General features: G+C 45.9%; 1 protein-coding gene across 1 annotated transcript in view; it reads left to right on the forward strand.

Annotated features, from left to right (window-relative positions):
- RPL24 (ribosomal protein L24) overlaps positions 1–7,608 on the forward strand; it is a 309,885-nt gene extending 302,277 nt beyond the window's left edge. Inside the window, exon 6 of the mRNA XM_044070964.1 lies at positions 7,482–7,608. Coding sequence (XP_043926899.1) covers positions 7,482–7,562 — 81 coding nt within the window. The 3' untranslated portion in view covers positions 7,563–7,608. The remainder of the gene's footprint in view (positions 1–7,481) is intronic.
- Positions 7,609–14,863: the final 7,255 nt, after the last annotated feature.

Consider the following 14,863-nt stretch of genomic DNA (forward strand, 5'->3'; position numbering starts at 1 on the left):
GTAGGTATCGAGTCCTTTTTAATGAGGTAGGTATCGAGTCCTTTTTAATGAGGTAGGTATCGAGTCCTTTTTAATGAGGTAGGTATTTAACCATGTTAGGGGTGAGGTGGGGGGGACAAAGGGATGAAAACTGGTAGTGTAGTTTGGAGTGATTGTATACACTTTTGATAAGGCTAAGAAGACTGACACAGCAGGATAACTGTGTAAATAAGGAAAAGGAGTAGAGGGGGTAGAGCAATGAGAGGGGTGAAGTCCATGTTGGGATGGGGAATGATGGTCGTTTGAAAGGTTAGAAAGTGGTTGCATTTCTTAAAATATATGGTCAGAGTATGGCAGTGGGTTATGGAATCAGAGGGGAGAGCCTTTATGTAATGGTAGCGATATGGTATTGTTCCCTACCTCTTGGAAACAGTGTTGTTAAATCTGGCCCCGTTATGAGAACTAGTACTAGAGTAGGCAGTTGCATTAATGGCTAGCTTAAGGTTGTCTGGTAGGAAGGTTGTCCAGGCCTAGAGTGGTTTTTAGTTTTTTTTTTATCTTGGGTACAGATTAAAGGATAAAGTTAAGTATGGTTACATTGATGAAATAGTTATTAAAAGTGCAATATTGATAAGGTGGTTTTAGAGAGCAAGGGAAAGCTGCAAGAATGAGTTCCTTTATTTCCGAAGGTGAAAGATGGTTAGCAAGAATATTTTGAATCTGCACTAACATGGGTCCCTGACAATGGGTGAAGGGTTTTATATGTTCAGGTAGCTTTGATTTAGTGTTTTGTTAATGGCACTTAAGATTGGTAGTTTGGTTTAGGTTTTTTTGCTCACAGAGCAGTCCATGTTATGTCATTTTAGTCTGCATGTTGATCACTCTTCTTTTAATGGGTGCTTTTTGGTTTGGGATGTTTGGAAAGGCGCCATTGAAGTGTTGTAGGACATTGTCTAGGGGGAAAATTTTTAATACGTTAAAATCTTAATTTATCCACATTTAACAGTTAAGCCTGGTTTGGATGATTGTTCTGTGAATGGCACATCACGTATGAGTTGGTGGCTGTTTTAATCCTACATTACTTTTTTTGGGTTAATGGTCAAGATCCATTTTGACTGCCAGTAAGTTTATTGTAAATATTGATTAGTTGTGTGAAGTTGTAAAGGTGACAAGGAGGAAGAGGGGAACTAGTTGGATGTGTAGGGCAAATGATTTGAGGGTCCATTTTACATTGCCTTCCTCCAGGATGGCTTTATGTGCTATATTTGCTGAAGCAGCATGCCTCTCAGCTGTACAGATCTCTGCAGCATGTCTAGATTTTGACCTTGTATTTTTGATCTACTTTTCATAAAATCGTGGGTGGTTTTGACAAATTAGTGGTAAATCATTAAAGATCGAAGGTCAGAAATGACACATTTGAGTTCCTATCTTTCAAGGCCTGATGTTCGTGTTTCACTGTTGCAGTCATTACAATTGGGTTATCTTGCTGGCAGGCTACCCGCAGTCGGCCTGAATTCCAAAGTCCTGGTCCGGCGACTGTTGTTGTCGCCTCCTCCCTGACGTCAGTGCGCCAGGGGTATAAAAGATGCAGCAGACGCCATTTTCTTCAGTCTTTCTTGCCGTGAGGTGCTCGTAGCAAAAGCAGTTTGTAAGTGCCAGTCGGCCGACTCCTGAGACTTTCAAGTTCGAATTTCAGATCCTAAGTCTTAAAGCTAAGTACCCCATTGGGGAAACTTTTTTTTTTTTTCTTGCTCCAGTCTGATGTCAGAAAAAGTTAATTGTTTTTCTTGTGGGAAGCAAATACCGCAAGGATTTTTATTCTTACTGTATTCCTTGCCTAGGCCCTGACCATGATGTTGCTAGTCTATTTTGTGCTGGATTTAACCAGTGCACTAAGTGTCGGTACGACTTTGCATTTCGTTATTTTGGCAGAAGATTTAATTATATAATGCCATCGGAACAGCCGACTATCAGAATTTATAAAAAACGCAGAGACAAAAAGGACAGGCATCAGAAGTCCAAAACTGACTAGGCTTCAGCTAGGCCAGTTGCCGGTTCTCAGTGAGATGCTTTTGCAGCCCCTGACGCCCACTACCTCAGACACAGGCCGCTACCGACTCCCACGTGGAGCTGAGTAGGTCGCTGGAAACTCAAGGTATTGGACCCTCGGAAACTACCTCAGATGGGTCCGGAGCCGCTGAGCAGGCACCGGCTTCTGAGGGTGTATTCAGGCCTACACGGTTATGTAAAAATGACTTCAGCTTCAAAGGCAGACTAAAGCACCTCTAAAGACAAAGAAACTGGTACAACATTCCCCTGGACAGGCCTCAATGCCTAAAAAACAGATGCTTAAAATGGCAGAAGACCTAATTACTTTGATCAGGGGTTCCCAGCCCCCTCCTGATAAGAGACCCAGGCAAGAGACATATGAATCTTCAGATCAGGTTTCCATTTCCTCTGATTCCTCTTCTGAACAGGGTTATGCTCTTCCTCCCTATGAGTACTCTGATGCTGTAGAATCTTTCCCTTCAGCCTCTCCTCCTGAAGATTATTCTTTTGGGGAGACCCTGCATACTATGAGGGAGCATTTCCATTGGGAGAGCCAAGATTACTCAGTCTAAGAAAAGGCTCATTTTTTTACTACCTCAGCACAGGCCCCTTGCTATTCCTCCTGTTTTAGACATTGTAGATATATTTATAGAGTCCAGTTTCACTCATGACACTCTACCACCAGCTCCTGTTAAGCCAGACAGATACTACAGGGTTCCTGATTCACATAAATTTCTTTACAAAAACCCTGCTGCTGACCCAGAAACTATGTCTCTGGGTCCCAAAGGGGTCAAGGCGTCCACTGCAAAAAACCCTATCCCCTCTGATAGGGATTCAAGGGCCCTGGACAGATGGGGAGGAAAAAGATTTACACTTCTGCTACCTTGGCTGTAAGGGCCTTAAGTTGTCCATTTCATATACTTAAATATCAGCAATATCTTATGTCACAAACAGAAAATGTCAAATTCTGAATGTGCAGAAAAAGAAATGCAGGATTTATTGCATGCAGCTGAACAAGTGGGAAAGCATACTTTGCAATGTGGTTTTGATTCTCTGGAGGCCTCCTGCAGGGCTGCTGTTATGGGTTCTGTCAGGAGGCATGCTTGGTTAAAGGATTAGAATCTGCCTGATCATGTTAAAGCAAAATTATTAGATGCTCCATTACAGCATACCTTGTTTGGTGTTAAAGCAGAAGAGGTGTTGAAGAAAATGGAGGACAAAGCTAAATCTATGCATGAAGTCAAGGATTTCTTACAGGTACAACCTCCCAGATGTAGCAGGAACTGGCCTGCAAAGAATTGGTCCTTTCCAGTGTCAGGCCACAGAGGCAGATACAGATGCCCCAGAGGTGGGCCCCAGGGCTCATACAGGTCTAAACAATCTGTTTTTTTTCTACCTCCAAAAGCGGAGAAGATAAATTGCAGCCATACAGGAAACTGTCTCAATGACTTACCCCTGCCAGCACCAAGCACTTATCTTCTGGCAGCCCCTTTAGGGGGAAAACTAGCACTTTTTTCACAAATTGGCACATGGATCACCCAGGTCAAATGGGTTCTGAATATAGTTTCACAAGGTTACAGGTTCCATTTTCACATCCTGTCAAGGGCAAACAAATGCCAGACCTGCCACACAATCACTGGGCAGAAGCACAAAAACAAGTTTCATTCCTCATGGACATGAGGGCCATTCAGCGAGTACCACAGCAAGAGCAGTGACTAGGATTTTACTCAGGACTGTTCTTGGTGCCCAGAAAGGACCATGCCTGGAGACAAACTGGACCTGCCTATTCTAAACACATTTCTGGATATTCCGAAATTCAAAATGTTGACTCTGCAGCAGCTTCTGCCCATGTTGGGCAAGAAGGCATGGCTTGTGACTTTAGACTTAAGAGGCATACCTGCATGTCCCAATCAGACATTCATGCAGAAGATACCTCAGATTTATAGCTGGCTCAATGCACTACCAGTTCTCTGCACTGCCCTTTGGCTTATCTACTGTGCCCAGGGTCTTCACAAAATGCTTTGCACCAGTAATTGCATTTTGCAGACAGAGGAATAATATATCCTTACTTGGACGACTGCCTTATTTAAGCAGATAAGGACGTTCTACTACAGCATTTGACGTTTGTAAAAAAAAAAAAAAAAATTACTAACATGCCTAGGGTACACAGTACATGAAAAGAAATCAAAACTAGTACCCTCACAAGCGATAATATTCCTGGCTGCAAGCTTAAATACAACTGCCCAGATGGCTTATCTCACGCCAGAAAAAGACAACTGACTAATTTCAAAATGTTGGCAACAAAGACCCAGTTATCTGCAAGAAAATATTCTGCCGGCTTTGGGCTTAATGGCATCCTGCATTCTGCTAATTCCATATGCAAGACTGCATGTGAGGAAACTAGTGGTATCTAAAAAGTGTTTGGACTCAACATTGCCACAGCCTAGAAACAATTACCCTCATTCCCTGCCTACAACAGGAGTTTCGATGGTGGGCAAAGGCCTGTCACCACAACAAGGGACAGCCTTTCACTTTACCCACAGCCAGACAGACATTAACAAATGCATCAGGTTATGCCTGGGGGGCCCATATGGCAGGAAGATTTATTCAGGGCACATGGCCCGCAAACCAAATGCATCTACATATCAATCAAAAAGAGATGCTAGCTGTACAAAATGCCTGATAGCCTTCAAGGATCTACTTTATCCAGGACAACTATTGATAGACTGACAATACTACAGTCGTGGTACATAAACAGGCAGGGAGGCACACATTCCTACCACCTCTGCAGACTAGCCATGACTTTGTGGGACACCGCATGTACTTACCAAGTACATCTGCAAGCACAATACCTGCCAGGAAAGATAAATTCTCTGGCAGACTAAGCAGAAACCTAATGGATCCCCATGAGTGGAAATTGGATCCAAGTCTTCAGCATAACAAAGAACTGGGGATGCCCGGACATAGACCTATTTGCCTCGCCTCACAACTGCCAACTACAGAGATTATGATCGCAAGCATGGAAAGTGGATGCTCTTTCAGCTGGAAAAACTGAAGTGTATGCCTTTCCCCCACTGCCTCTCCTCCCCAAGGTACTCCTAAAGGTCAGACGAGAAGCCAAAAATGATGCTGATTGCCCCAGACTGCCCCGCCAGCACTGGTACCCAATCCTAAAGAGCTAGTCTCAATGCCCAGCCTGGACTGCCTCACATTCCTCATTTATTGACCCAACAAAACGGATCCTGCCAGCCAACTCTAGACCTTAAATCTGGCAGCATGGCGGATAATGTAACCATTCAAAACACACGCCTCTCTAAAGCAGTGATGGATGTTATTTTGGAGGCCAGGAGGCCTAGCACCAGAAAATCTTATGCAGAAAAATAGAAGAGATTCTGTGCTTGGAACCAGGTACAAGGAATTGACACGATTGTGCCAAATATTCCTCAGATTTTGCAATACTTAACCGAGATGCTGGACAAAGGCCTATCCTTTTCATCAATTAAGATACATGCCTCTGCCATTTCAGCTCACTACAATACAGAACCACTTTTTTTCGCCTCCATTAAGGCAGTACCTCAGAGGGTCCAAAAACATAAGCCCTCCAAGGAGAGCACCAATACCTGCATGGGACCTAAATTATGCTTGAGAAAATCTCACACTGCCTCCTTTTGAACCAGCCTCTACAGCTGATATAAAATTCTTGTCCTGGAAAACGGCTCTGCTCCTAGCAATAACCTCTGCAAGAAGAGTCTTGAGTTACAGGCACTCATGGCTGTGGAATAGTTTATCATTTTCCATCAGGACAGGGTTTCTCGGAGTAAAAACCCGACATTTATGCCTAAGGTAGTGTCCAGTGTGGCCCTGAATCAGTTAATTTGCCTACCTTTTTATCCAAGCCCACAGAATAAGGGTGAGACTTCTGCATTCTTTGGACATTCACAGGCAGCCACGCTTCTACTTGGACAGAACCAAAGCTTTCAGAAAGGCTGAACAACTTCTAGTGTCATATGCTGCAGAATCACAAGGAAAGGCTATTTCAAAGCAGACTATTTCAAAATTGATAGGCCACTGCATTTGTTTATGCTATTCACAGCATGGCAAATCAGTGCCCAACGGCGTTAGGCCACATTCAACCAGAGCAGCAGCCACTTCAGCAGTCTTCCTCAGAGTACCAACCAAAGACATCTTAGAGGCTGCAACTTGGAGTTCAGTGCACACTTTTACAAAGCACTGTCACTTACCTCTCTACTCTAAATCCAGAGTAGGCTTTGCCACTGTAGTTCTGTAGGGCCTCATAGCCTCTCCTAATCCTGTTTAGCCCCAGCCACCCAACCTTAGCTTTGGGATTCAACCCAGTTGTAATGACTGCAACAGTGAAACACGAACGTAGTACAGTTGTGTACCTACCATAAATGTAGATGTTGGTGTATTCACTGTTGCAGTCCAGGTTACCCACCCTCCATCCCCCTTTCCTTTGCTTGGACTTATCTGTACTTCTCTATTCTATACAACCTATGTGGTGTATTTGCTTGTAATGAAGGTAGAGTTTTACTTTGCTGAATGCATGTTTATTGGCATAAATTAGCCTACCCTTTTGGGGGCACCTGACATCTGGGGCAAACTGAAGAAAATGGCATCGGCTGCATCTTTTATACCCCTGGCGCACTGACTTCGAGGAGGCGACAGCAACAGATGCCGGACCAGGACTTTGGAATTCAGGCCGACTGCGGGTAGCCTGCCAGCAGGATAACCCAATTGTAACAACTGCAACAGTGAATACACTCAAACATCTACATTTATGGTAGGTACACAACTGTACTTTCAACTTTTACTATCAACTCCCTGTTTTGGACCTTTTCCCACATTTATAGCTTTGGCCATATTTCTTGCTCTGATGTTGAGAGCGGTATGCTGAAACCCAATATTTTTGATTGAGTTGGTTTTGGGGAATGTGAAGAGCAGTTTTGCTTGTGGATTTGTAAAGGTGTTGCCATTAAGTGTAGGAGAAGGAAAGTATGGTCTTGGATTAAAAACTGGTTACAATTTTTTAAGATAAGTCACACCACCTATTTTGGGGTACTCTGTAGTCTAGCCCAGTGGGAGTATTGGTTCACATTAAATGGTTTCTGCCAAGTTAAATTTATATCATGGTTATTAGTATTGTGGAGATTAGTTTATCATAGTTGGAATCATGGAGGTATTAAATTCTGGGCTTGGATTAGATAAGTCATTACTGAATAGTAGTATTGCTGTAGGGTAAATGATATGCCTAAATTTTTGTGGTTGGTTTACGGTGGTGGTAACCAACTTTCAGCATTCCTTGACAGTGTGGGTTTAGCTTTCACCACTTCATGAACTGTTTACTGAATATTTTTTAAATGTAAATCTAAAGTGTACTGTTAATCAAGCATACTAGTCTAATAGAGACTTTTTTCTTTTGCCTTCTCTTGCAGGCTGCTTCTAAGACTGCTCCTAAACAGAAGATTGCAAAGCCTGTGAAAGTTTCTGCTCCACGTGTTGGTGGAAAGCGTTGAGACTAACAATATTTCTGCAGCTGTTGAAAATAAAAGATGAAACCTGCTTACCATGTCAGTCTATATTTATTTGGCGTGAAGTAGAACACTTGGAATTGAATAACTGAGGATTGGATTGCAGCACTGATGCAAGTAACATAACCTTTCAGGCAGCCCCTACCCTATGTTTTTGGGTAAATGACTACTGTTAAAACCCTGTGCTCCACAGGGGGTTTGTTTTGGATGTGCCCCCAAACATGCCAGTCGGTAATGGAACCTCTCTTCTATTCCTGTGTATTCTAGGTGTGGGATTGCCTGCCTTCAGGCGATTTACATCTGCTTCTGTACAAAATCTTCAGCTTGCCTGCTGTATTCAGCTTGCCTGCTGTATGCGTGGGACGTCACACCTAGGGCCCTAAACCAAGGGGCCTTAAATGGACGACTGCACGCACAGTCCAACTTTTCAGCCACAGACATTAGCATCCTGTGATTGCTTCACAGATGTCACATCTTGAAGATAAGTAGCCTGTTGGCTTTCAAACTTGACTATTATAGCCAACGCTTGGTAGTTGTAGCCTTTAGCGACTCGGCCACTCTAAAAGCTCGAGAGTTGGTTCCACCGGCTCGAGGCTCCCCTTATATCCCACAATGCTAGGCGTGAGTTACCTCAGATCTCGTTTGCCGCTACAGCGATCGAGGTGTGTTTTCTACCGGCTCCAGGTTAGTGAAAGTTAACTAGTTTAAATTCTTTAGACTCAAGCTAGCTTAGTGTATTTCTCTTTCCCCTTAGTGTAGTGGATACTTATCCCTTCTTTTTTTTATCCAGCCCCTTTTTTTCTAAAGAACTTATAAGTTCTTTCCCTAGGCCTTCGGCCCTTCCTTCCCTTCCTTAGGGGGTGTGTGTTTGATTAGAACTTAGGAATTTTAACTTAACTTACCCTTTAGTTAAATAATTCCTTTTAGACCCCTATCAGTGTAATCTGTGTGTGTGTTTTCTGTGTGTGATTACACTTCGGTTCCTTGAGTATGTCCAAGGATACAAAGGTCTCAGGATTCAAGAAGTGTGACTCGTGCTGTCAGAAACCGTCTGACAGACGGTCACACTTCTTGTGTGTATTGCCTGGGACCTTTACACCTGCAGGACTCTTGTGCTGTATGCCATGGCTTCAGCCCTAGAGTCCTGCAGGAGAGAAAAAACAAACTCATTTTAAGGGGTTTGATTAAGCCTGAAGGTTCCCTTTCTGTGACATCGGGGAAACCTAAGGCTTCCAAGACCTCGGCTCCAGCTTCAGAGTCTAGGCCTAAGGCTTCGAAGCCTACTGCTTCATCGGCTCCGGCTGGAGCCGATGAGTCTTTGACTGCAGTATCTGTGATTCCCTCTGCTCCGGCCGGAGCAGAGGCATTAGAGATTCCTGGGTTGGCTCCGATCAGACCATCGGAGCCGACATCTAGAAAGAGATCGAGGTCACCGTCCCTTGGCTCCGTTCATTCGGCTCCAGCGTCTCCCCTGCTGTCTGAACGGAGCCACAGATCTCACTCCTCCAGGTCATCGAGGCTCTCAGATCACGACCTCCAGAGGGTAGTGAGTCGACTTTTAAAGTCCGAGGCACTGGCCCAAATGCTCCAGAGTCCGACTCATCAGTCGATGCCTCAACTTGTTCCTATAAATATTCCTCCTCCGACTCCTTTGAGCTCTGAGCCGGGGCGTCTCGGGACAGAGACTGTGGTAGCGTCGAAGCCGATACAATTGTCTTTGGCTCCGTCGTCGGCTCCGATTTCTTCTTTTGAAGAATTTCGGCGCCGGGCTTCCCTCGTCTGCTCCGAGGGGGTGAGTGGCATCGGACCCTTGTCCGACCCCCCTCCCCCTCTCGGTGCTTCGGCGCTGGTGAGCTCGGCTCTGACCATCGGCCTCGGAGCCATCTGTCAGTGCCGAGGGAGGTTCTCAGCTTCTCGGAGCGGGGACCTCTGGCTCTGCCAGACAGGGGTGCGTTTGAGGTCATGCGGAGTGTGTTGGAACCTTGTTCGACTCCACAGTCTGCTCCGACCGCCCCTCCCTCTTCGGTGCCTTTGGTTATGTCGACTCACTCCCTCATCCCAGACCGCAGAGAGCCAGCTCCTCAAGAATCCCCTGTGGGGATCTCATCCTCTTCCGAGGCCTTCCCTGAATTGGCAGGAGAGCCCCCTAGGAAGAGAAAGTGTAAGAGGAAGCACATAGACTCACCTGAGTGTCACCTCTGACAGATTTAGAGGATTCCGAGGGTTCCCCACGTTCCCCGTCTGAAGATGTCTCTTTCGCAGACATTCTAGAGATCCTGAAACAGAGGAGAAATTGGCCAGCCCTTAACCCTTCGGAGGATGAATCTGTGTATCTTGAGGCGTTTGGCTCTCGCCCTTCCACCTCCTGGGTGTCCCCCTTGATCCCCTCAAGCCGGTGGTTGCAAAGAGGGGCTGGACGGGTCCTGGTTCAGGGGGCCCTAACCCCAGGAGACCTTCCAAATTTATAACAGCACCAACTGACAAACAATTTCTCACAAAAGGTGTTTCTGTGGATGCTATGGTGGTAGCTGCTGCCACCAAGAAGGAACTAGCTGATCCTTCAGTGCCTGTTCATCCCCTAACAAAGAATCTAGGTCTATGGACAGGTACGGAAGCGGATGTTCTCGTCAGCGACCTTTGCTATGCGTTAAGCTGAACTACCTATGCCATTTTACTCATCTTCAAAGAGACTTGATCAAAGAAGCGAGTGACATGTTGAAGGATCCTACAGCTGCGGGTTTTCAAGACAAGATGAACACTCAGCTGGCTACCCTGAACTCCATAGCTAACTCCTCCATGCCTCCTTTCTTATGCGGCTGATGGGCGAGCAGGGCCGCAGGGACAGGTGTGGCCTTACGCAGGCATGCCTGGATGCGGCTATGCAATTTTATGGACCCCTTTAAAACGCGTCATTCACTAATTCCCGTTTGATGGATCATCTCTTTTTGGTCCTCAAGTGAAAGAAACCTTGACTAGGTGCGAGACGGATGGCAAGACTCTTTCTGCCGTCGGAGTCCATTTTTCTACTCCTTCTAGGCCTTACCCCAAAGGCCAGAAAAGTGGGAAAATGTGGTTCCGCAAACCATCTCAAGGGACTTCGCCTGACGCACAGAGTCTGTTCCCCGCCAGAGGGGGGAGCAACAATGGTAGACGTCGCCCTAGAGGCAGGGGGGGTCCGCAGAACCAGGGCAATCGAGAAACCTTCTCTGATAAGCCCTTTCAGCATCCCTGAGGTGTTGCCCGACTGCCCACCTTCGGAGGCAGTCGGGGGAAGATTGTCACTGTACCCAGAAGCCTGGCTATCCCTGACTCAAGACAAGTGGGTACAGTCCATTTCTGAAGGCTATTCCATTCCCTTCGTTCGCATCCCAAGCCAATCAAAAAAATCCCTTCCAGATGTTCCACCCGCTCAAAGGGATCTTGCAGCTTTAGAAATTTCAAAGCTGCTTGTAAAAAGAGCAATTCAACCAGTTCCAGCAGACCAACAAGGATCTGAAATCTACTCCAGGTTCTTTTTAGTTCCAAAGAAAACAGGGGACTGGAGACCAATTTTGGATCTCAGTATCTTGAACAAGTCAGTCAAGAAAACAAGATTTCGGATGGTCACGCTGCAGTCCATCCTCCCCCTATTGGGAAAGAAAAGCTGGATGTGCTCTATAGATCTTCAGGATGCGTACTATCACATAAAAATTAACAGACGCTCCAGAAGATTCCTCCGCTTCTGCTCCAGAAGATTCCTCCGCTTCAGGCTGGGAACCAGTCATTTTCAATTCAGGGCCCTGCCCTTTGGTCTCACCACTGCCCCCCGGGTGTTTACCAAATGCATGGCAGTGGTAGCTTCTCACCTGAGACGTCTAGGATTCCAGGTGTTTCCATATTTGGACGACTGGCTCCTCACAGCTCCCACCAAGCATCTTCTTCTAATGGCCAGGGACTACACCTTTCGCATTTGTCAAAAGTTAGGCATTTCAATAAATTGCGAAAAGTCTGTTTTGTCGCCTTGTCGTACTATTACCTTCATAGGCGCAAATCTAGACACAGTCAACATGTCCGCGAGACTAACACATCAGAGAATAGCAGACATACACAAGCTGGTCTCGCTCCTCTTCAGCAACAGAATCAAAGCCAGGTTAGTTCTGAAAGTGTTGGGGATTATGGCGGCTGCCATACCTCTGCTTCCATTAGCCAGGTTCCACATGAGAATCCTTCAGTGGATGCTCTTCACGCAATGGTCATACCAGCAACTTCCGATGTCCCACACCATTATGATCACGCAAACATGCAGAAATCATCTTCTGTGGTGGATGTCTTCCCCTCAGCTCTTATTGGGAAGACCTTTTGTTCCTTCCCCTCCGGTTGCTACTTTGACAACGGACGCCTCCCTGATCGGGTGGGGGGGGTATTATCAGGGCAGAACTGTCCAGGGCACATGGCAACCAGACGAATGCCACTTGCACATAAATGTTCTAGAGATGAGAGCAGTGCTTTTAGCGTTGCAAGCCCTTCAAGACTCTCTTCCCTTGGGAACGATAGCAATCCAGACGGACAATATGTCTGTAGTGTGGTATATCAACAAACAAGGTGGAACCAGGTCCTACCCCCTGTGTCGAAGCACTCAGACTGTGGCAATGGGCGATTTCTTCTCAGCGGTTTCTGATAGCAACGCACATCCCTGGGAAGTCCAATCAAATCGCAGACAAGTTGAGCAGAGCTATCCTCATGCCTCACGAGTGGTCTCTGAAAGACTCTGTTGTGAGAGATTTTTCTCAAGTGGGGTCAGCCTTGCTGCGACCTTTTTGCTACTCCCCAAAACAGCAAGTGCAGAGATTATTTCACCCTATTCCCTTTACCAGGCCAGCCCAGCAGAGATGCTCTAGTCCAAGTTTGGCCCCGGGGACTTCTGTATGCATTTCCTCCCTTCCCACTAATCTCTCAAGTGATACAGAAAGCTATCGCTCAGAAGGCCTCGTTGATCCTCATTGCTCCTTACTGTCCTCGACAAGTTTGGTTCCCCTTTCTACATCACTTTCTGTTGGAGCGACCTTGGCATCTGGACCTAGTTCCAGATCTTTTGATCCATCAGTCGGGTCAGTTTCATTGCTCCCTTCCCTCTCTGAACCTCACTGCTTGGTTCCTCCTATTCCAACCTTAGCCAGGCTTCCTCAAATATCTCTCTGAGATATTTTGATAGCTTCCCATAAATCTTCCACTCAAAAGATTTATTTGAGTAAGTGGAAACGTTTCGCCTATTGGGCTCAAGGAAGGGACATAGATCCTTTCACTGCTTCCATCCAAATGGTCCTTGATTTTCTAGCTGAACTCTTCCATGCAGGTTCATCTCCTTCTACTCTTAAAGTTCAATTGGCAGCTATTTCTAACTTTCATGTGGGCATTTCAGAGTTTGCCATAATGTCCCACAAGCTTTGCAAAGCCTTTTTGAAGGGAGTTTTTCTACTCAGACCTCCTATAAGAAATCCTCCTCCTCCTTGGGACCTAAATTTAGTTCTTAGTTCTTTGATTCTTTCCCCTTCGAACCTGCAGCCTCCTGTGCTTTAAAATTGCTATCATGGAAGACACTCTTTCTGGTAGCTATTACTTCAGCTAGAAGAGTTTCAGAACTTCATGCACTCAGCTGTCGACCTCCTTATCTGTTGTTCCATAAGGACAGGGTATCTTCTGAACCAACCCGTCCTTTTTACCTAAGATAGCCTCGTCTAACCTGAATCAAAGCATTGACCTCCTGTGTTTTTCCAGAATATTCTAACAGGTCTGAACAAAAATTGCATTGGCTAGATGTTAGTCAGTTAAGGTACTATTTGGATAGAACCAAACAATTCAGAAAATCTGACCAGCTGTTTGTCTCTTATGCAGAAGGCAGAAAGGGACTTTCAGTTTCAAAGGTATCATTATCTAGATGGCTAACATCTCTGATTTCCCTTGTTTATGAAATTAGACACCAAAAGCTGCCTAACAAACCTAAAGCCCATTCCACCAGAGCTTTGGCTACTTCTATAGCCTTCCAAGACAGACTGCCTATTGACACCATTTGTGCAGCGGCTACTTGGGCTACTCCTCACACTTTCATTTCTCATTATAAGTTGGATTTAGCTTCTAGGCATAGAGCTAACTTTGGTTCCACTGTTCTCAAGAGTGTTCCGTTAGGCCACCCGGGACAAGGTGCTAGGGACGCGGTCCCATCCAGCAAGAATGAAGGCGAGATAGACAACTTAACATATAGAAGTTATGTTCTTACCATAACGTTCCATGTTAGTTGTCTTCTCGCCTTCTTGCGTCCCACCCTCCTTCCCCCTGGCCTGGACAGACCTAGAGGAGTTTGATTGTGACCTCTCTTTCTACCACCTCTTTACTTTAGGTATATGCTGCTGTGCATATTTTCCTGGATCAGGATGTAGGTCACCCTTCTCTTCTTCCTTGTTTATAGAGGTGGACTTTGTTTCTAGTTATTCTATTATTATTATAAGCTGGGCCTAGCTTACAAACGAGATCTGAGGTAGCTCACGCCTAGCATTGTGGGATATAAGGGGAGCCTCGAGCCGGTGGAACCGACTCTCGAGCTTTTAGAGTGGCCGAGTCGGAGCCGAGGTCGGCTCCGAACCCATCCATCAAGAAGGCGAGAAGAAGACAACTAACATGGAACGTTATGGTAAGAACATAACTTCTATTTTTTGCCTGTCTGGAAGACTAGCACTCCTTCTGTGCTATTTGTCAATTCTTTTTGCCTAAGAACTTGCCCAGCCATCTAGCTGCATTAAATGTCTACCTAGAGAGCCAGTGCCTGAAACTGCTGGCCCTTAGGATGGATCCTCCATCGGAGGCCGCACCTGAACCTTTGTGCAAGGAGGCCAAGTTTCCTGGCCGCTGTCGTCTGCTGCTCCACTTACTGACACTGCCAGCCACCAATCTAGGGGGTGAGGCACGCTCTGAGGATCTCTCTACTGCAGCAGCGTCCCTTGAAGCAGTTTCGCTGCTGACGATAGCACGTCCTCTGAACTCACTGACACCATTGAGGAGAAACTAGTTTCTGTGGTACCTCCGGCAGGGATCCAGACCAGACGCCTGGCCAGTTTACTTCCTTTCCAGCCAAAAAAACAGAAAACTAAATATACCTCCACACTGGATTGGCTTCCTCTCTCATTCCAGGCCTTCTTGGGCCTTCAGCCTCTGCCACTTCCACCCTGCCTCTTCTGAGCCCTAGGCCTGTATCTGCTTCCTTACCATGCATCTTCCGTCGGGTCAGTCAGGGAAGATCATGCCTTTACATCAGT

Source organism: Protopterus annectens, chromosome 5.part0 (genome assembly GCF_019279795.1).
Source record: "Protopterus annectens isolate FY-2018-M chromosome 5.part0, PAN1.0, whole genome shotgun sequence".
NCBI lineage: Eukaryota > Metazoa > Chordata > Ceratodontiformes > Protopteridae > Protopterus > Protopterus annectens.